This window comes from Schistocerca americana, chromosome 6 (assembly GCF_021461395.2).
Source record: "Schistocerca americana isolate TAMUIC-IGC-003095 chromosome 6, iqSchAmer2.1, whole genome shotgun sequence".
NCBI lineage: Eukaryota > Metazoa > Arthropoda > Insecta > Orthoptera > Acrididae > Schistocerca > Schistocerca americana.
In genome coordinates this window covers 380,897,383-380,920,272 of record NC_060124.1, presented here as the reverse complement: position 1 = coordinate 380,920,272, position 22,890 = coordinate 380,897,383, and the positions used below count along the sequence as shown (strand labels likewise).

Sequence of the window (22,890 nt, the reverse complement as noted above, 5' to 3'; positions counted from 1 at the left end):
CACATGTATGAAAAGAAGTTGTATTGCTTACTGTATTTTATATATTAGGTTAGTAAAAGGTCAGTGCAAAGCCAAAATTCTTAACTAATTATGTGATGTTTAGGTATTAATATTATCTTTTGTTTTTGTCTGTATTTTTCTGGACGAATTTGGTGGTATTTTCACCACCAATGCTGGCAAAAATACCATCAAATTCTGGCCTGTGGAGGAGGGGCATATGAAAGGTGGCTACACTGTGCCACTGCGCCAGAGAGTGCGCCAAAGAGTACTATTAAGCCGCCTCCACAGTGCCTGTTTAGAGTTCGTGGCAGTCAGTGCTAGCAGAGAGCTCGTAGAGGACAGTGTGTGTTGGGAGTTCGTAGCAGGCACTGCTTGTCGTGAAATCGGAAGGATATGTTGTAGTAAAAAGTGTTGTTCCTTGTTTTATGCAGTTATTTGATGGGAGAGATAGCAGATGTTATTGTGTGCATTTCGTCAATATATGAAGGTAAAAATTACAATGTTTTTTTTTATTAGTTGTGTATCTGAAATAATGTGTCACTACAGGTTCAGTCAACAAAGCATCTGGATCGTGTTCTTGTATTAGAGTGAATTTTGGTTTTCTTGCGTAATTATAGTTTTTCTAAATTTTTTTTGTCACGCCAGTATAGTTGGTATTTAAAAATTCTTGTCTTGTTTGAGAAGAACCGTGCCAGATGTGGACGTTGAGTCACACTCCCACATACAGAACAGTTACTTTTGTGCTTATTGGTTTTGTTGGTTTTTTAGTTGCTGGGGACTTAATTAATTAACTGTGTTTACTGAAATTTTCTTACATTGTTCTCTGCAGTCAGATAGCGTAACAATTCTAGTCAGGGCCAACCGATTACGAGACTTACCTAAGCGGACAGACAGTTACAAAAGTATTTTCAATCACGTAAATTTAAATAAGCCCCCATGCAATATAATACTCATATGATGAATGTCTCCACAAAGTTTGATCAAATTTGAACTTGTACTTCACGGTATGGCACTTTCCATTTCCGTCACTACATACACTACTGTCCATTAAAATTGCTTCACCAAGAAGAAGTACAGATGATAAACGGGTATTCATTGGACAAATATATTATACCAGAACTGACATGTGATTACATTTTCACGCAATTTGGGTGCATAGATCCTGAGAAATCAGTGCTCAGAACAACCACCTCCGGCCGTAATAATGGCCATGACACGCCTGGGCATTGAGTCAAACAGAGCTTGGATAGCGTGTAGTGGTACAGGTGCCCATGCAGCTTTAACACGATACCACAGCTCATCACGAGTGGTGAGTGGCGTATTGTGACGAGCCAGTTGCTAGGCCACCATTGACCAGACGTTTTAAATTGGTAGCCGGCCGTAGTGGCCATGCGGTTCTAGGCGCTACAGTCTGGAACCGCGAGACCGCTACGGTCTCAGGTTCGGTTCCTGCCTCGGGCATGGATGTGTGTGATGTCCTTAGGTTGGTTAGGTTTAAGTAGTTCTACGTTTTAGGGGACTGATGACCTCAGAAGTTGAGTCCCATAGTGCTCAGAGCCATTTGAACCATTTTTCAATTGGTGAAAGATCTGGAGAATTTGCTGTCCAGGGCAGCAGTCGAACATTTTCTGTATCCAGAAAGGCCTGTACAGGAACTGCAACATGCGGTCGTGCATTATCTTGCTGAAATGTAGGATTTCGAAGGGATTGAATGAAGGGTAGAGCCAAGGATCATAACACATCTGAAATGTAACGTCCACTGTTAAAGTGTCGTCGACGCGAACAAGAGGCGACCGAGATGTGTTGTAACACCCCACTCGTCACTTATCTGGTTTTGGTGAGTGTTCACCCCAGGTAATTGACTAACAGATCAACAGAGAGTGCAAAACTGCCGCAATGTCGGATAATGCAAATAAAGTAATAAAGCCCTGTGACTCCAGATTGAACTGTGGTGGCAGTGTTGACATTAATTGGTTCAGAATTGATCCCTTTTATTAAAAAGGGGTGCACATTGATGTTATATTCAGCTATGGAACACCAGATGCAAATGTTGAACATAAAATTAATTAAGAAAGTGACTTGGGATTTCAACTACTTGATTGAAAACAGATGCAGTCGATTAGCACAGATTTATTTTAACTCACGACCTTCAATCATCACATTACATGACTCTCCTAACTGGCAGTGGTAATAAATTGCGTTTGCATGGAGTAAAGCGCGATAAATCAAAAGTAATTCTTATCGACTGACCCAGGCGTAATGCGAAGTGCGAGAAGAATTCTAGAATACATGGCCCATGAAACCCTCGTAGAAACTTTGCCGACGTGATCCAGCAAATTAATCAGTGGCCGGAGCGGGCGCAATATCACCAAATTCAGCGTGGCGGAGCGGTGTCGTTGTGCGGACGTCGGTCGACCTCATGGTGCTGCAAGGCTGCGCTCGTCTATTCACTCCTAGCGATCTTGCTCAGTACATAGCTGAACCAAAACTTCCTATCTCCAAGCTCAATCGTTCCATTTGCGAAGTCCTAAACTGCAGAGATGCTCACTCTTTCTCAGGCAAGCTGAGTAAAGAACGCCACGTCCGCACTCTAGGCAAGCTGGGAACAGAAGACCTATACAGAGACTTCTGATAGTCTGCTCTTCACCTCAGTTTCCCCTCCAGCAAAATCGCTTACGTCAATTGCAGCGCAAGTCACGTTAATTATGCGTCGCTTCCCAGCACCGACCAATGACTGCTCTGGGAAGTGAGCAGATTCCCACAAAATTTCCCTCCCTCTCAACTTCTGTTATTTAGCTCCTCCCAGGCCACCCATCAAGGTTAGTGTCTGCACAACACCAAGTTTTCCGGAATTCTGACTCCCAGGAGAGTACTTCAAATTCCTTGGTCCTACGTTCCCATCGGAGACTGGCGTATTTCATTCTGTCGCTCATCACCTGATTTGCTTCAGACTCTGCGGACCATGTATTCAGTGTGAAGTTGCTATAGTCATGACTACACATATTTTGACCTCTGTTGACCGCTCCACCATAGCTTTGCACAGCTTTCTCGCGTGTTTCACAGAAAACAGGATGACAGACATTTATCAACAGGTGTACAAGTTTTCCGTCTGTTTCCCGGTAGACCAGCATGGAGTCAGGGTCAACCACCCACTCACTGTCACTCATCTTAATGCGGCTGGAGGCCACATCCCGTTACCGCTTTCTCAGAGCTTGAGCTGCCCTAAGCTGCCTATTGTCGCTTCCCTTAGCCACTCCCCCAACGGCCATGGTCAATTCTGAGTACTTCCCTGGGGTAAACTAGCCTCCAGTAAATCGACGCTTTTCCACAAAGTTTTCATGTCGTGTGAATTACTTTAAAACCATCACCCGACCTTAATTATTCCAATACGTCCATACTATACCCTCTACAAGATGCATTGTGCCTTGTCAGTCATTTTTGTTCAACCCTACTGTTCGCTCAACGTGAGTTAGGTGATCTTTAATGACTTCATGTAAGGGGCATAGTTCTTGCCATCTTACAGTGTAACCAATGGCACCCCATACCATCACACTGGGTGATACACCAGTATGGCGATGACGAATACACGCTTCCAATGTGCGTTCACCGCGATATCGCCAATCATGGATGCGACCATCATGATGCTGTAAACAGAACCTGGATTCATCCGAAAAAATGAAGTTTTGCCATTCGTGCACCCAGGTTCGTCGTCGAATACACCATCGCAGGCGCTTCTGTCTGTGATGCAGCGTCAAGGGTAACCGCAGCCATGGTCTCCGAACTGACTGTCCATACTGCTGCAAACGTCGTCGAACTGTTCGTGCAGATGGTTGTTGTCTTGCAAACGTCCCCATCTGTTGACTCGGGGATCGAGACGTGGCTGCATGATCCGTTACAGCCATGCGGATAAGATGCCTGTCATCTCGACTGCTAGTGATACGAGGCTGTTGGGATCCAGCACGGCGTTCCGTATTACCCTTCTGAACCCACCGATTCCATATTCTGCTAACAGTCATTGGATCTCGACCAACGCGAGCAGCAATTTCGCGATATGATAAACCGTAATCGCGATAGGCTACAATCCGACCTTTATCAACAGCGTTTCACCAGCCAACGCTGGTCAACTGCTGTTTGTGTATGAGAAATCGGTTGGAAACTTTCCTCATGTCAGCACGTTGTATGTGTCGCCCCTGGCGCCAACCTTGTGTGAATGCTCTGGAAAGCTAATCATTTGCATATCACAGCATCTTCTTCCTGTCTGTTAAATTTCGCGTCTGGAGCACGTCATCTTCGTGGTGTAGCAATTTTAATGGCCAGAAGTGTAATATATTTCTAATCTGTCCCCAGACTTCTTATGAATTCTGTATGCTGCAGGTCGCACAGTAAATGTGATGTTGTTTTTGCGCAGGTCTGGATCCGACCATCATCTTCTACATGGGCAGCAACAGCTCGCGTGACCTCGACTCGAGCGACGCGCACTTCGTCGACGTGATCCACACGGGTGCCGGCATCCTGGGTCAGTGGGGGCCTAACGGGCACGCCGACTTCTACGTCAACGGCGGAACCACGCAGCCGGGCTGCGCCCACGCATCGCTGCTAAGTGAGTAAAGGCCCGCGCTACCATTTCCTGAGAAGCTCCCACCTAACTGGAGTAGGTATCATACACTGTATCTACGGTTTCTGGCAGGCGTTATCACCTCGAAAGACATAACATGTATTTTCTGACACTAATATAGTCGTGTAAGTATCAGACATAATAATATAAACACCATCCAAACAGAGTTTAAAAGTGCAGATTCGGCATAAAAAAATTAATTCCTTGCATAAACTGATGCATGAGAAAGGAACGGGGTGACAGAAATCCACGTTTCGAGTAAACGTTTCTCATCAGCACAGTGAACAAAAAAATTGTCAGTGTCTGTGAATATATTTCCTATCAACGTTTCATTATTAGTCGACACTGTAGAACAGTGTGGAATGACATTTCGAAATCTAGGAGGACATAATCTACCTTCTTTTAGCAGTGTCCTTGAGGCAAACCGGCTTTTCATCTAGAGTGTCCACGTTTCTTCTTTAGTCTCCAGTCTCCCTCCAGCTCCGTAAACGAAATCGAATCGCGTTAGGTCCGTAGATCTTGTGGCCAGAAAGTACGAGGCACTATGAAAATATCACTGGTTAGTTCACGCCATCCGTTCATGAACAACATAACTGATTTCGATTTTGGTCTCGGCTTCCGCGGATTAATTAATTTAACATAGGCTGAATAAAAAAACTATTAACAATTTAAAAACAAGTCCACAGGGCCCTTAAACAAAACTTGTATAAGAAATAAAAGAATTGTCAAATTCTGAATTACACACATTTAGGAGAAGAAAAATATCTATCAGTGCCAACATGCGGAGTAATTATCCCGATAAAGACGAATAGATGGCGTTCTAGAACCTTAAACCACAATTCAAATCTACGTACGGGATCCTGACTAATACATAAAAAGAAGTGAACATGATGGTGGGTAATCAAGACAATTGCTTATAAATGAATTCCTCTTAACATGCTGCATCTAAATATAAAAGTCTCCGTAAAAAAAAAAAAAAAAAAAAAAAAAAAAAAAAAAAAAAAAAAAAAAAAAAAAAAAAAAATGCCTTGGGCAGTGCTAGATGAAACTTTAAGAAAAAATTTAATACATTAAGAAACGGTCAATCACGGCTCTTCAAAAGTTTAAACCTGATCAGCACCAGGAGACTAAATTTAAGGAAATTTCGTAACCTGGGCAACGGATGATCAAGGCCCTGCAAAATGTTAACCCAGCAGAGTGAAACTCTTAAACTCACATTAATTCAAACTGCTCAAACGTACGTGAATTTCTAAGGGACCAAACTGCTTAGGTCATCGGTCCCTAGACTTACGCACTACTTAAACTAACCTATGCTAAGAACAACACACACACACCCATGCCCGAGGGAGGACTCGAACCTCCGGCGGGAGGGGCCTCGCAGTCCGTGATATGGGGCCTCAAACCACGCGGCCACTCCGCGCGGCTCACATTAATTAAAACATGAGACAGGATGACGTCTATTTAAAGAAAGGAGAATAAAAGAAAATATTACAATTATTCCGGCAGTGCCCTGTAAAACAGTTCCATGATTTCATTCATCTACATCTACGTGCTTGCTGTGCTATTCACAATAAAGTGCCTCGCACAGATCCACCTCCAAGCTGTCTCTCTACGGTTCCACTCTCGAACGGCGCGCGGAGAAACGAGCACTTAAATTTTTCTGTGCGAGCCCTGATATCTGTTATTTCATCGTGATGATCATTTATGCCTATTTAGGGTGCCAACAGAATGTTTTCGCAATCGGAGGAGAAAACTGGTGATTGAAATTTCATGAGAAGATCCCGTCGCAACGAAAAACGCCTTTGTTTTAATGATTGCCACTCCAATTCACGTATCATGTCTGTGGCACTATCTCCCCTATTTCGCGATAATACAAAACGAGCTGCCCTTCTTTGTACTTTTTCGATGTCATCCGTCAGTCGCATCTCATGCGGACTCCACACCGCACAGCAATATTCGAGAATAGGGCGGACAAACGTGGTGTCAGCAGTCTCTTTAGTAGACCTGCTGCACCTTCTAAGTGTTCTACCAATGAATCGCAGTATTTGGTTTGCTCTACCCACATATTATCTATGTGATCGTTCCAATTTAGGTTATTTGTAATTGCAATCGCTAAGTATTTAGCTGAATTTACAGCCTTGAGGTTTGTGTGACTTATCGCGTAATCGAAATTCTTGTGTTACTCATGTGAATAACTTCACACTTGTCTTTATTCAGGGTCAATTGACACTTTCCTCACCATACAGATATCTTATCTAAATCACTTTGCAATTCGATTTGGTCATCTGATGGCTTTACAAGACTGTAAATGACAGCCTCATCTGCAAACAATCTAAGACGGCTACTCAGATTGTCTCCTATGTAGTTAATACAGATGAGTGGTGGTGGTGGTGGTGGTTAGTGTTTAACGTCTCGTCGACAACGAAGTCATTAGAGACGGAGCGCAAGCTCGGGTTAGGGAAGGATTGGGAAGGAAATCGGCCGTGCCCTTTCAAAGGAACCATGCCGGCATTTGCCTGAAACGATTTAGGGAAATCACAGAAAACCTAAATCAGGAAGGCCGGAGACGGGATTGAACCGTCGTCCTCCCGAATGCGAGTCCAGTGCGCTAACCACTGCGCCACCTCGCTCGGTAATACAGATGAGGAACAATAGAGGGCCTATAATACCTCTTGGGGAACGCCGGATATTACTTCTGTTTTACTCGATGACTCTCCATCTATTACTACGAACTGTGACATTTCTGACAGGAAATCACGAATGCAAGTCGCACAACTGCGGCGATATTCCATAGGCACGCAGTTTGGTTAGAAGACGCTTGTGAGGGACGGTATCGAAACCCTTCAGGAAATCTAAAAATATGGAATCAATTTGTCATCCCCTATCGATAGCACTTATTAATTCATGAGTATAAAGAGCTAGTTGTGTTTCACAAGAGCGATATTTTCTGAATCCGTGCTGACTATGTGTCAATAAATCGTTTTCTTCGAGCTACATCATAATGTTCGAATACAGTATATGTACCAAAACCCTGTTACAGACCGACGTTAGTGGTATGAACCTGTAGTTCAGCGGTTTACTCCTACTTCCCTTTTTGGGTTTTGGCATGACTTGAGCAATTTTCCAGTCTTTACGTACGAATCTTTCTATGAGCGAGTGGTTGTATATAATTGCTAAATATGGAGCTATTGTATCAGCCTACTTTCTGAGGAACCTGACTGGTATACAGTCTGGATCGGAGACCTTGGCTTTATTAAGTGATTTAAGTTGCTTTGTTACATTACAACTTTTTACGCTTACATGATCAGATCGGAAGGAGTGAAGACTCTCTCTTAAAAAGTTAAAAGCATTTTTGTCAGCTTTTTTTAAATAGATATACTTTGAGTTTCTTTTTGATGATTGTTGGTGTTACAGTATTCAACCTAGCAGCAACTGCCTTTTGGTCGCTAATCCCTGTATGCGTCACAATAGTCACTATTTTTCCAGGATTATTTGTTGCTAAGAGGTCAAGTATGCTTTCGCAACCATTTACGCCTCGAGTGGGCTCTTGAACTAATTCTTCAAAATAATTTTCTGAGAAAGCATTCAGCACAATTTCGGATGACGTTTTATGCCTGCCGCCGGCTTTAAACGTATGTTTTGCAGCATATCGAGGGTAGATTGAAGTCACCACCGACTATAACTGTATGAGTGGGGTCCCTATTTGAAATGAGACTCAAGTTTTCTTTGAACTGTTCAGCAACTACGTCTTCTGAGTCAGGGGATCGGTAAAATGATCCAATAAATAGGAAATTTGGAAATGTGTGGTAAGGACTATGGGACCAAACTGCTGAGGTCATCGGTCCCTTAGCTTACACACTAATTAAACTAACATGTCCGAAAGAACAGATAGCGTCTTCATGTTGTTAAGGCTAACCGGCCATTGACCTTCTTCTTCTGTGCTGGATGCACACGCATTGCCCGAACTCTTACGGGGCTCCGTAAGATTGTCTGCCGCGAGTAATGAGTGTAATGGGTAGGGGCACTACGAATGTAGTGTGTGGACATTAAGTTGGGAATGTGGGTCTCACGGTGAGCGTGCAAACGATAAATACCTGCAGTTGCACTATCCTCTGTGCCCTGGGTGGCTCAGATGGATACAGCGTCTGCCGTGTAAGCACGAGATCCCAGGTTCGAGTCCCTGTCGGGACACACATTTTCAACTATCCCCGTTGATCTATATGAAAGCCTGTCGCCAGCTGAGGGTTTTGATTTAATTATCATTTCATTGTATATAAAATGTGTTCCAGCTTTGAAAGTATTCACAAATCAGCTTAAACCTGTCAGCAAGTTTTTCACCTCAAGTGGCCATTTCTCTCACATTTTCTCCTGCGACTTGCAATTAACTAGTCTGCACGTTGCCAACAGCTCGTAAGTACTGGCCCTTTATATATTATTTACAGTGAAAACACGTATTTTTCAGAGTCGCTGTCTTGTGACCACACGAAAGTGACACCATACTTCATCGAGTCTATCAACAGCCCCAATGGTTTCTGGGCTGCGCCTTGTTCTAACCAGTTCCTGTTCTTCATTGGGTGGTGCCAACCCAAAGATGAAGACTACATCATCATGGGAGAGGACGTACCTCACACGTAAGTCAAGGATTTACAATGTGTAGTGATACTCCACGCAAAGGATTTGTGTTCATAGTTTAGCAATGAAGTGCGAAAATGTGGGAGAAAACGAATTTAAAATTGAGTGAAGAATCCATAGTAGTTAGTTACAGCGTCAGTGATAACCTAGAAATGTTACTACGAATCTTTTATGACGTAGTGAGGGGAAATGTAGCATGACATAGCATTTTGTCTCGCGGTGAGGTGGGAAGGTGGTTGGTGCGGGGGGGGGGGGGGGGGGGGGGAGGGGGCGAGGGGGGGATGTATCTATGCATCTGCTGAAAAGGCAGAACATAGAACTATCATACAATCTAATCGTAATTCAATGTTTAGTGTCCTATTAGAGTCTTTCTGAAAAGAGTCGGAGGAACTGAGAGGTGCTCTTAGAATTTTAAGCGGCCAGTTTACTCCATGTAAAAATGTTGTGTAGGTGCTCCATTACGTTAGATAGAATCTCTCCAGAAACGTTTTGGGAGAATTTGAAGATTTACTTCTGAGGTTACAGTCCATTCCCGAAAATATGTCATAGGCAATCAAATGTTTCCAAAAATTATCTTCCGTTAAGAACTGTAAAGAAGAAAGGAGATGCACTGATGAGCCAAAACGTTATCACCACCTGCTTCACACCTTGTTTCTCCGTCTTTGGAGCGGAATACATCACTTATTCTGCGTACCAGGGATTCGAAAGTTTGTTGGTAGGTTTGTGGAGTCATATGACATTAGCCCCCCCCCCCCCGCCCCCTCCATGAACCAAGGACCTTGCCGTTGGTGGGGAGGCATGCGTGCCTCAGCGATACAGATAGCCGTACCGTAGGTGCAACCACAACGGAGGGGTATCTGTTGAGAGGCCAGACAAACGTGTGATTCCTGAAGAGGGGCAGCAGCCTTTTCGGTAGTTGCAAAGGCAACAGTCTGGATGATTGACTGATCTGGCCTTGTAACACTAACCAAAACGGCCTTGCTGTGCTGGTACTGTGAACGGCTGAAAGCAAGGGGAAACTACGGCCGTAATTTTTCCCGAGGGCATGCAGCTTCACTGTATGGTTAAATGATGATAGCATCCTCTTGGGTAAAATATTCCGGAGATAAAATAGTCCCCCATTCGGATCTCCGGGCGGAGACTTCTCAAGATGATGTCGTTATCAGGAGAAAGAAAACTGGTGTTCCACGGATCGGAGCATGGAATGTCAGATCCCTTAATCGGGCAGGTAGGTTAGAAAATTTAAAAAGGGAAATGGATAGGTTAAAGTTAGATATAGTGGGAATTAGTGAAGTTCGGTGGCAGGAAGAACAAGGCTTCTGATCAGGTGACTACGGGATTATAAACACAAAATCAAATAGGGGTAATGCAGGAGTAGGTTTAATAATGAATAGGAAAATAGGAATGCGGGTAAGCTACTACAAACACTATAGTGGACGCATTATTGTGACCAAGATAGTTACGAAGCCCACGCCTACTACAGTAGTACAAGTTTATATATCAACTAGTTCTGCAGATGACGAAGAAACTGAAGAAATGTATGATGAAATAAAAGAAATTATTCAGATAGTGAAGGGTGACGAAAATTTAATAGTCATGGGCGACTTGAATTCGGTAGTAGGAAAAGGGAGAGAAGGGAACGTAGTAGGTGAATATGGATTGGGGCTAAGAAATGAAAGAGAGAGCCGCCTGGTAGAATTTTGCACAGAGCACAACTTAATCATTGCTACCACTTGGTTCAAGAATCATAAAAGAAAGTTGTATACATGGAAGAAGTTTGGAGATACTGACAGGTTTCAGATAGATTGTATAATGGTAAGACAGAGATTTCGGAACCAGGTTTTAATTTGTAAGACATTTCCAGGGGCAGATGTGGACTCTGACCACAATCTATTGGTTATGACCTGTAGATTAGAACTGAAGAAACTGCAAAAAGGTGGGAATTTAAGGAGATGGGACCTGGATAAACTGAAAGAACCAGAGGTTGTGGAGAGTTTCAGGGAGAGCATAAGGGAACAATTGACAGGAATGGGGGAAAGAAATACAGTAGAAGAAGATTGGGTAGCTTTGAGGGATTAAATAGTGAAGCCAGCAGAGGATCAAATAGGTAAAAAGACGAGGGCTAGTAGAAACCCTTGGGTAACAAAAGAAATATTGAATTTAATTAATGAAAGGAGAAAATATAAAAATGCAGTAAATGAAGCAGGCAAAAAGGAATACAAACGTCTCAAAAATGAGATCGACAGGAAGTGCAAAATGGCTAAGCAGGGATGGCTAGAGGACAAATGTAAGGATGTAGAGGGTTATCTCACTTAGGGGTAAGATAGATACTGCCTACAGGAAAATTAAAGAGACCTTTGGAGAAAGGAGAATCACTTGCATGAATATCAAGAGCTTTGATGGAAGCCCAGTTCTAAGCAAAGAAGGGAAAGCAGAAAGGTGGAAGGAGTATATAGAGGGTCTATACAAGGGCGATGTACTTCAGGACAATATTGCAGAAATGGATGAGGATGTAGATGAAGATGAAATGGGAGATACGATACTGCCTGAAGAGTTTGACAGAGCACTGAAAGACCTGAGTCGAAACAAGGCCCCAGGAGTATACAACATTCCATTGGAACTACTGACAGTCTTGGGGGAGCCAGGCCTGACAAAACTCTACCATCTGATGAGCAAGATGTATGAGACAGGCGAAATACCCTCAGACTTCAAGAAGAATATAATAATCCCAATTCCAAAGAAAGCAGGTGTTGACAGATGTAAAAATTACCGAATTATCAGTTTAATAAGTCACAGCTGCAAAATACTAGCGCGAATTCTTGACAGATGAATGGAAAAAGTGATAGAAGCCGACCTCGGGGAAGATCACTTTGGATTCCGTAGAAATGTTGGAACACGTGAGGCTATACTGACCGTACGACTTATCTTAGAAGCTAGATTAAGGAAGGGCAAACCCACGTTTCTAGCATTTGTAGACTAAGAGAAAGCTTTTGACAATGTTGACTGGAATACTCTCCTTCAAATTCTGAAGGTGGCAGGGATAAAATACAGGGAGCGAAAGGCTATTTACAATTTGTACAGAAACCAGATGGCAGTTATAAGAGTCGATGGACATGAAAGGGAAGCAGTGGTTGGAAGGGAGTGAGACAGGGCTGTAGTCTCTCCCCGATGCTATTCAATCTGTATATTGAGCAAGCAGTAAAGGAAACAAAAGAAAAATTCGGAGTAGGTATTAAAATCCATGGAGAAGAAATAAAAACTTTGAGGTTCGCCGATGACATTGTAATTCTGTCAGAAACAGCAAAGGACTTGGAAGAGCAGTTGAACGGAGTGGATAGTGTCTTGAAATGAGGATATAAGATGAACATCAACAAAAGCAAAACGAGGGTAATGGAATGTAGTCGAATTAAGTCGGGTGATGCTGAGGGAATTAGATTAGGAAATGAGACACTTAAAGTAGTAAATGAGTTTTGCTATTTGGGGAGCAAAATAACTGATGATGGTCGAAGTAGAGAGGATATAAAATGTAGACTGGCAATGGCAAGGAAAGCGTTTCTGAAGAAGATTTTGTTAACATCGAATATAGATTTAAGTGCAGGAAGTCATTTCTGAAAGTATTTGTATGGAGTGTAGCCATGTATGGAAGTGAAACATGGACGATAAATAATTTGGACAAGAAGAGAAAAGAAGCTTTTGAAATGTGGTGATACAGAAGAATGCTGAAGATTAGATGGGTAGATCACATAACTAATGAGGAAGTATTGAATAGGATTGGGGAGAAGAGAAGTTTGTGGCACAACTTGATCGGTTGGTATTACATATCCTGAGGCATCAAGGGCTCACCAATTTATTATTGGAGGGCAGCGTGGAGGGTAAAAATCGTAGAGGGCGACCAAGAGATGAATACACTAAGGAGATTCAGAAGGATGTAGGTTGCGGTAGATACTGGGAGATGAAAGAGCTTGCACAGGATAGAGTAGCATGGAGAGCTGCATCTAACCAGTCTCAGAACTGAAGACCACAACAACAACAACAACAACAACAACAACAACAATGGCATTAGGTGCCTACGCACAGGTCATGTGATTCGCGTAAATAATGGTCCACTGATCTGCGTACGAGGTGATGACACCCGAAAGCGACCCAGGTGGGTTCCATAGCATTTACACCTGGCGAATTTGGTCGCCGAGACATCAACTTGAGTTCACTATAATGCTCCTCAAACCACTGTAGCACGTTTCTGGCCCCGAGACACGGACATTTATACAGCTGAAAGATAGCATCGTCGTCGGTGAATACATCAAGCATGCAGGTGTTTCGTAGCTGTCAGCGTGTCTGCGATTAGTACCAAAAGCCCCCAGGAAGAGCAGGAGAACGTCTCTCATAATACTGCTCCCGCCAGCCTGTGTCCGTGGCGCGCTGCGCGTTTCGAGCCGCCGTTCCCTCGATGGCGACGTTTGTGGAGACGAGCATCGACCTACAGTAGCAAAAATGTGATTCTCCCGAAGAGCCGACACGTTTCCGTTGATCGACGCTCGAATCCCGATGCTCCCATGTCCACATGTCCACTGCAATCATAAATGACGATGTCGTTGGGTCCACATGTGAACACGTAGGGTTGGTCTGCTGCAGAGCTCCATGTTCAACAATGTACGACGACGGGTGTGCTCCGAAACTTTTGTGCGTGCACCAACATCGTGCTCTTTCGGTAGAGATGCTACAGATCACCTTCTATCCTACTTTACAGATCAGACAAACCACCGAAGCTTTAGTGGTAGTTTCACTGTCCTTCGACCTCTTTCCGTAGACCTCACGTCAGTAGCATGTGAACATTCGACCAGCTTGGCTGTTTTCGGGATGCTTTGCGGCGGCGCGGTTCTTTTCGTCCCTTTGCGACGGACCTGCACCTACCTGTGAACATTGTCTCATCAGATCATCAATAGGAAATCTGAGTGAAACCTACTGTACTTCGACGTGAATCAGGCTGCAATTTAAATCACTAATTTACGTTTCGGGAGAAACACGAAATGAAAGGGTGGAAATTTTGTCCTCAATTAACATATTTTGAAACTTACGTGAACGAGTATCACTGCCAAGCCCGTGCTAGTCTTAACACAGTCACTCACAATACCTTTCACTCACGTTAGCAAGTTTATGGTGTTGCATTTCCAGAAAACGTAACAGCTTCAAAAATACTGATTGTTTTTGATTGAGAATGCTCGCCAAATATTAAGTCTGTCGGTACCAAATGCAGTCACAGTTTTCAGCCACCGACCTGCTCAATATGCCACGGGGAATATATGTCTTTACTCGTCACAAAATTCACTTAAAAATTCCGAAATTTCTACACACACATCGCAATAATTATGCCGTCACTTTCCAACACTTCTGATGTATGGAACACTGCTAGATCCGGCAACTTATGATTTCCATCGGAACTACTACTGCACACGTCCGACCTCTTTCATGGCTAGGCTTCGACTCCTCCCTAGAATACTCTAAGTCTTCCCCACGAGCAGAGAAAGGCGTGCGAACAATATTGCTTTACCATTGGTCATTTTACTCAACAGCCAATAGCAAAACAACATTCTCCCGCGTCAGTGCGCGCTTTTCATCAATAACCAATCGCAAAATAGTAAACCTAACGACTGCACTTTTTACCGACGTAACTACCTAATATGCTGAAGTTATGCTTATGCATAAAGTTATTTACTTTTGTTATTTATACCTGAATTAACTTTCTCTTTACCATAAACTTACTTTACAAATCTATTCTACTAAAATCCCCTTTGTCCATATCCATACTTCTTTGAAATGTTCCCACACTACATCCTACTACATAACTCGTGAAACAATTATCTTCATATTAACCTTAAACCACACTCACGCATCATTCATACTGCTAAAACACACTAATAACATTTTACATACACAAAAAAACATAATAACACTTTATGAAAATACTAGAACAGTTTGTGAAAAACATTCTATTACTTTGGTGCACTCTAGTGGGTACAATCGAAACTAAATCAGTCCCTTATACAATACTGTCCTCAATCGGCTGATACATAAACTACATGCGCGTCCAGTCTCGCGTCGCGATCTGTCACTATCCAGCTCTGAGACAAATCTCCCACTTGACCGCCTCCAAGGCAGGATCGTTACATGGCGCTGCGCCTCAACTCGTTCACAGGATCTGCGTAATAATAATCTGCTCTTTTTCGCTTATCTCAACGGACTCCCCATCTGTAGCCCATATTTTCGCTAGGGTGATCCCTTGTCTTGCTCCGCTTACATACTTTTGTTACTTCATCACGTGCCCGTCGCGGTGGGCAGTGATCATAATGTTTTGGCTTACCAGTACATTTTGCTTAGTAATAGAAGTTGGGATGTAGTTCAGCTACCTTATGTATACCATAGTAAAAGTTTTGCATCGAAAAGCAGAATTGATCCAATTCAAATTCAGCTTTACTGCAAAAATATTTGTATAAAATTAATTCAGTCACAAAAGCTTTTTGTGTCAGCATTTATCAGCTATAAAGCAGTAATTAGCATGACAGTTTTTTTTTTTTTTTTTTTTTTTTTTTTTTGTAAAGGAAAAATGGTGTTCTTTAAAACAAATCCACATCACGTCGGCCGACATTCGTCAACATTGCCTGTAGTTAGGGGACAATGTTGTGAACATCATTGTACGGTATATCAATAATTATGACGAGATATTGCCATCAGATGTTGTCCTTTAGTATCGCTAATGAGGCTGGACTGAGGTCTAGGCAACTGGGAGGCAAGCATGACAGACGTGATGGCTCAGCACGCAATCCTCACCAAACGTCGTGCGCAAGAGATCTTTCACACGTGTAGCAATTGGGGTTGGAGCACCATCCGGCATAAATGTCGTACTTTCCAGTAAGTGTTCATCAGCCAGGCTACCGATGATCTGACTTCCTCTCTAACTACAACTCATTTTATACACGATTTTCATGCGGAATCACTGACGTATTGCTATCCAGCTCTATCTGTTGGTCAGTTTTTGCACACTTTTTTGGTTTCAATAAGAACCCTTTTCGTTTCAGGCAGGTGCCGTTTTTACGTCTCTGCCTACATTATTCCGTAAGTTAGTGTATTTTCAAATGTTAATCGGCTTTCGGGTCACCTTTATAATGAATTATTTATGAATTTCACAAGACAATGTGTATACAGTAAACCTGCAGTTAGAGTGCTTAACTCCTTTAACAGGGGTCTATAAGGTACCGATTGGTGAGTATCACATATGACAGCTCTTAGTGTCTTATTCGTGGCTGAATAACGAAATTATATTAACTTACTTATTTCCAGAATGAAATTTTCACTCTGCAGCTGAATGTTCGCTGATGTGAAACTTCCTGGCAGATTAAAACTGTGTGCCGAACCGACACTCTAACTCGGGACCTTTGCCATTCGCAGGCAAGTTTGTGAGGTAGGAGACGAGGTACTGGCGGAAGTAAAGCTGTGAGGACGGGGCGTGAGTCGTGCTTGGGTAGCTCAGATGATAGAGCACTTGCCCGTGAAAGGCAAATGTCCCGATTTCGAGTCTCGGTCCGGCATACAGTTTTATTCTGCCAGGAAGTTTCAACTTACTTATTTGTTCTTCTCCACGACTTGCAAAGATATTATGCGCAGAAGTAGCTGAGATGAACTGTTTAAGCAACTGCAGAGTGTTATTTTTCTTAAATTCTCATTAATTTGTACACGCAAAAGTAATGCGAAGTCGTATTCAGTCTATTAATTTTTGGGCATAAACGACATTATTTATAAATATATACTCTTATTATACGCTTGGTAGTCTCTGACTGAAACGGAACTGGTCATACACCTAAAAATAAATTATGGACCAGCTTCACGTGTCAGAATACGTGAATTCAATGTTTCATCAAAGCTGTGAAGCAGGATCAACAAAATAATTTAGTAATTGCCTTAAAAACATTGTTCATAATTTCTTCCAGTCTCTGACTTCAACTCCAACTTACTAAAATTCTCAGATAAACTAATTCTGCTTTTTGTGTGTTAAGTGGAGGGTTATCCACATGTAAGGACTCTCACGAATAAGTTACAGTATTTTTGACTAATTTTAAACAAAGAAATAAACTGTAGCTGCAATTTTTTCAGAAAGTGAACTGTAAAAAGTTCTCTCAAAAATATAGAAAAGGTTGGTGAACCATTATTTCTTGTCATGCTACACACTTAAAACATCACGATAAATTTATAACAGTTCACAATGCATTTTGGCAGATTTCAAGAAATTAACTGTAGTTAACCATTAGTTTTAAGCAGTTCATATGAATCTTCAGAAAGTTTACCATCCCTTAAAGTGTGTATCTGTACTCTGGTTAGATGAATAAAGGGCAATATCAACAGCACCGGAAATGTTATATGGGGAGTAGGATTCGTCATGACAAGGAAAGTTGTGCAGTGAATTAGCAACTACTCTTATGAAGAGTTCAGTGATGGTCACGGGAGAATATGGCTTGGCAGTAGAAAAGAGAGAAGAAAGGCTAGTTGAATTTTGCAATGAATTTGAGATGGTCATAGCAAATACTGTTCAAGAATCACGAGAAGGGGAGGTATACTTGGAAAAGACACGGACGCACCCAAAGATTCCCGCTGGGTTACATCATGGTCAGACAGATAACCCGAAATCAAATATTGGGTTGTAAGGCTTACCCAAGTGGAGATCACAATTCAGTAATAATCAAGAGTTGACTGAAGGTTTGCCGGCCGTTGTGGCCGTGCGGTTCTAAGCGCTTCAGTCTGGAACCGCGTGACCGCCACGATCGCAGGTTCGAATCCTGCCTCGGGCATGGATGTGTGTGATGTCCTTAGGTTAGTTAGGTTTAAGTAGTTCTAAGTTCTAGGGGACTGATGGCCTCAGATGTTAAGTCCCATAGTGCTCGGAGCCATTTGAACCATTTTTTGACTGAAGGTTAAAAAATTATCCGGTAGAACCTGCTTGAAAAAAAAGTTCAAATGTGTGTGAAATCTTATGGAACTTAACTGCTAAGGTCATCAGTCCCTAAGCTTACACACTACTTAACCTAAATTATCCTAAGGACAAACACACACACCCATGCCCTAGGGAGGACTCGAACCTCCGCCGGGACCAGCCGCACCTGCTTGAAAGGAAGTGAGATACTGAAGTAATGAATAATAGTTTCGCTACGGATGTGAACAATGTTATACAGCACACCAGTGTAATCATTTCAGTTGCTGAGGAGTAGATCTCCTTAAAAAGGGGAATCACAGATGTTCGCCAGACAAACTTAGGCACAAGGAAAGTAGCTGCGAAGGAACCTTGGGTAGCAAATAAAATAATTCCACTGATATATGAAAGAAGGAACTACAAAAATGTTCAGGGAACGACAGAAATACAGAAAAATAAACCTGTTAGGAATGAAATACATAGGGAGAGTAGGGCAGCCAAGTCTAAATGGCAACAAGAAAGATGTGAAGAAGTCGGAAAAGCAATGATTGCCGGCATAATCACGCCGCCATATAGAAAAGATAAAACAACCCTCAGTGAAACTGAAGGTAAGGGCAGTAACATTAAGCGTGCAGTGGAAATTCCTCTGGTAAACGCAGAGGAGAGAGCGGATAAGTAGAAAGAGTACAGTGAAGGCCTCTACGATGGGACAACTTTTCTGATGCCGTCGCAGAAGAAGCAATAAGAGTTGACAAGTAAGAAAGGGGAGATCCGATATTAGAATCAAAATTTAGAATTGATTTAGATGAGTCAAGGTCAAATAAAGCATGCGGGATAGGTGAAAATTCATCGAAATTTCAAAAACCACTGAGGGAAGAGGCAAGAAATCGACTGTTCACGTTAGTGCGTAGAATGTGTGAGAGTAGAGATATACCATCCGATTTTTGGAAAAATATCATCCACACAATTCCGAAGACAGCAAGAGCCGACAAGTACGAAAACTGTCGCATATGCATCCAACCTGCTGACAAGAATAATACGCAGGAAAATGGAAAAGAAGACTGAAGATCTGTTAGATGATGATCAGTTTGGTCTTAGGAAAGATAAACGCACCAGAGAGGCAGTTCTGGCGTTGCGGTTGATAATGGTAGCAAGGCTGTAAGAAAAATCAAGCAACACTTAAAGAATTCGTCGAACTAGAAAAAGTGTTCGACAATGTAAAATGGTGGAAGATAATGGAAACTCTGAGAAAAACAGGACTAAGCTATGGGGAAAGATGGATAATGAAAAATATATCCAGGAACCAAGAGGGAACAATAAAACTGGAAGACCAATATCGAAGTGCCCGGAATAAGCAAGGTGTAAGGCAGGGATGCAGTATTTGGCTCCTGCTGTTCAATCAATACATCGGAGAAGGCAGGGATGTAGTCTTTAGCTCCTACTGTTGTTTCTTTTTATCGAAGAAGTCTGACGGAAATAACAGAAAAGGAAATAGTGGGATTAAAATTCAAGGTGAAAGGAAATTAATAATAACATTCACTGATGTCATTGCCATGCTCAGTGACAGTGGAGAAGAGTTACCGGATATGATGAATGGAATAAACAGTCTAATGAGTGCAAAATAGGGATTGAGTGTAGGTAACGAAAAGTAACAGAAATGAGAACAGCGGGAAACTTAACATCAGAATTAGGCATCAGAAAGTCGACAAAGTCAAAGAATTCTGCTATCTAGGCAGCAGAATAATCCATGACGGACGGGGCAAGTAGGACATAAGGACATAGGCCTTAATTTGAGGAAGATGTTTCTGAGAATATACGTTTGGAGCACAGCATTTTAGGGTAGTGAATCAAGGACAGTGGCCAAAAGGAACAGAAGAGAATCGAAGCGTTAGAGATGTTACTACAGAAGAACATTGAAAATTAGGTGGACTAATACGATAAGGAATGAGGCCGTACTCCGCAGAATCGGCGAAGAAAGAAACATATGTGAATTACTGACAAGAAGAAGGGATAGGGTGATAGACTTCAGTGAATAAATTCCATGGTGCTAAAGGGACCTGTAGAGTGCAGAAACTGTAACGGAAGACAGAGACTGGACTACATCCAGCAAATAATTGAAGACGTAAGGTTGGAAGTGCCACTCTGAAGATGTTGGATCAGGAAGGAAATTTTAGCGGGCCGCATCAAACCAATTAGTAGACTTAAAAAAAGAAGAACATGTTACTGTCTCTATCTACATGGCTACCTACATTTTTTGTACGCTTCCGTCTCATCCAACCCCATAAATAGACATGCAAGTGTATTAAGTGTTCAGATGGTGGTGGTCAGATAATAGTGCTGCTACAACCACTGCACTGATGACAAAAGAGGAAATGTGATTGGAATTGATTGTAATAAGATTGACCATAGAAGAGTTACTTCCAGAAATTTACTCCTGCCATGGCACTGTGACAAATTTCTCTCTGAAAAAATGGGGAAGATTATGAACTATCACTTCTTATCAGGTCAAAAACATACAGTTTTTGTACTTCTTTAACAGTTCACAACAAACTTGCAACAGCTTGCAATACATTCCAGTGATCTGAAATAAATTGGCTGTAGTTCAGACTCCATTTTAAATGGTTCTTGCTGAATATTCTAAGTGCTTACTATAATTCGCCACTTGCTTTTGTACTAGGATAAGAGAATCATGACTGGTTTTGTGGCCCTCGAATTATTGCTGTGCCGATTCTACACCATATAAATGTCACTGCATCAGCACCATTAGAGAAGAAAAAATATGGTTCTGAGCACTATGGGACTTAACTTCTGAGGTCATCAGTCCCCTAGAACTTAGAACTACTTAAACCTAATGACATCACATACATCCATGCCCGAGGCAGGATTCGAACCTGCGACCGTAGCGGTCGCGCGGTTCCAGACTGTAGCGCATAGAACCTCTCAGCCACTTCGGCCGGCATTAGAGAAGAAAGCAGCAGATATGAAATACGCTCCATTTGAGAAATATTCTGAATAGGACGATATTGTCTGCAATATCATTTCTGTCACATTCCAAAATTTGACCTTTCCTCCTGGAATAGTGAAACAATGCTGCAGCGCCCTCCCCCACTCCCCCCTTCGCCCCCTTCCACCCCCCGTACTCCACAGAGTGTATACATTGAATCATGGAGAGCACAATTTCAGTGTTCTGTTCTGTCAGTATTGTGTGAATCATTTTATGTCAACATCATAAATTTAAAAAAAAGATCCTTGTGTATGTCAGCCACTCTTAAGTAATGCATATGTGTTGTTCTGCAGGGCACGTGGGCTGTATTACTTGACGACAAACGCGCGGAAGCCCTATGCCAAGGGATTTCCGGGCCGCAAGAGGCCTGCACGTGGAAGCTGGCGCAAAGCGAGGAATGGCATCGGTGCCGGTTGAGCCCGGGACGCTGACGTCACGACGCAAGCTGCACATGTGCAGCAACACACCGGCTGTGCGCCATGAAATAGTCGTCGCAGCGTGCTTACAGTATTCAGCCCTCCGCGTTAAGCTCTACTCGCCTGCATGGACTGTGCCGAAAGATCTCTTGTATGAGTGACATGACGCTCAGCTGTGACCGCCATAGAGGGACCTCACTATTTAACAAGAGTGGTACAAATTATTTTAGAATTAGTAAGTGGAGACGCACTCGGTAATTATTTAATGACCATGATCCGTGTGAAGCACAAGTAACTGATGAAAACTTTGTACAGTAGTTTTATTACGAAAACAGTATTGATATAGCTCAATTAAAGTGAACTTATGATGTAAAGAAGAAACGAAACAAAGCAGGCAATGGATCATCAAATTCGTCTCTTACTTTGACCATGAAGTGGTATTCTTAAATCAAAATTTTGTATGATGTGAAATGTTTAACCTATGACGCAAAGCTGCTGAGTGCTGTTTCATTTTTCAATTTCAGGCCGCTAGTGATATGTTGAAAACTGAAGCCACAAATATCTTGAACTTTTCTATTCTTTATCAGTTCTTTCACACAGAGAGTGTCAAGATAATACTTTTACTGATGGGACACATGAGAAATATCCCTGCACTCAATAGGGTGTTGTTGCAGGAACAAGTGTCACATATGTAGCTACTGCTAGAAGAATTTACATAGATCTGAAAGATACTAACAAGAATGGATAATGTTAGAACAGTCAGAAACGTTGCAGGACTACATTTAAATGTGACAATGTGTTTTTAGATCCTCATAGTTGATGATATTCCTGTATATGTAAGAAATATTTAAATGGTTTTAATAAAATCTATTTATACACTAAGCTCACCAAGTATGAAACATATCTGAGAACCAATTTCGAAACAGTATTATTTGTCCAGCATAAATGTTTCAACAACCAATAAGAATACGATGATAAATGAGCATGAAATCAAATTTCTGTGAGCATGTGTGTTGTTTAGTATCAAACCTGTTTATAAATACTTCCCTTTGTTTCCATTAATGAGAGTATCACATATACCATAGGACCAATGAATCACGTATACCATAGGAACAATGACAACATTCCATAAAATACTCTTCATCTGCCTCTTTTGGTATTTAATCGTATGAAAGAGTTACATAAGTAATAACAAGTTGGTCACACGTTCTTTAATCTTGCCAAGATTTTCAGGCTGCTACGTTTTCCAAATGAGAAAGCATACAGA

General features: G+C 42.1%; 1 protein-coding gene and 1 non-coding gene across 2 annotated transcripts in view; one reads left to right on the top strand and one right to left on the bottom strand.

Moving 5' to 3' along the window:
• Positions 1 to 22,447, top strand: part of LOC124619685 (inactive pancreatic lipase-related protein 1) — a 243,764-nt gene extending 221,317 nt beyond the window's left edge. The window contains exons 6-8 of the mRNA XM_047146235.1: positions 4,409 to 4,600; positions 9,078 to 9,246; positions 21,501 to 22,447. Of these exons, the coding sequence (XP_047002191.1) occupies positions 4,409 to 4,600; positions 9,078 to 9,246; positions 21,501 to 21,624 (485 nt within the window). The 3' untranslated portion in view covers positions 21,625 to 22,447. The remainder of the gene's footprint in view (positions 1 to 4,408; positions 4,601 to 9,077; positions 9,247 to 21,500) is intronic.
• Positions 7,173 to 7,245, bottom strand: Trnaa-cgc. The gene has a single exon. It is a non-coding gene; the product is annotated as a tRNA-Ala (tRNA).
• Positions 22,448 to 22,890: the final 443 nt, after the last annotated feature.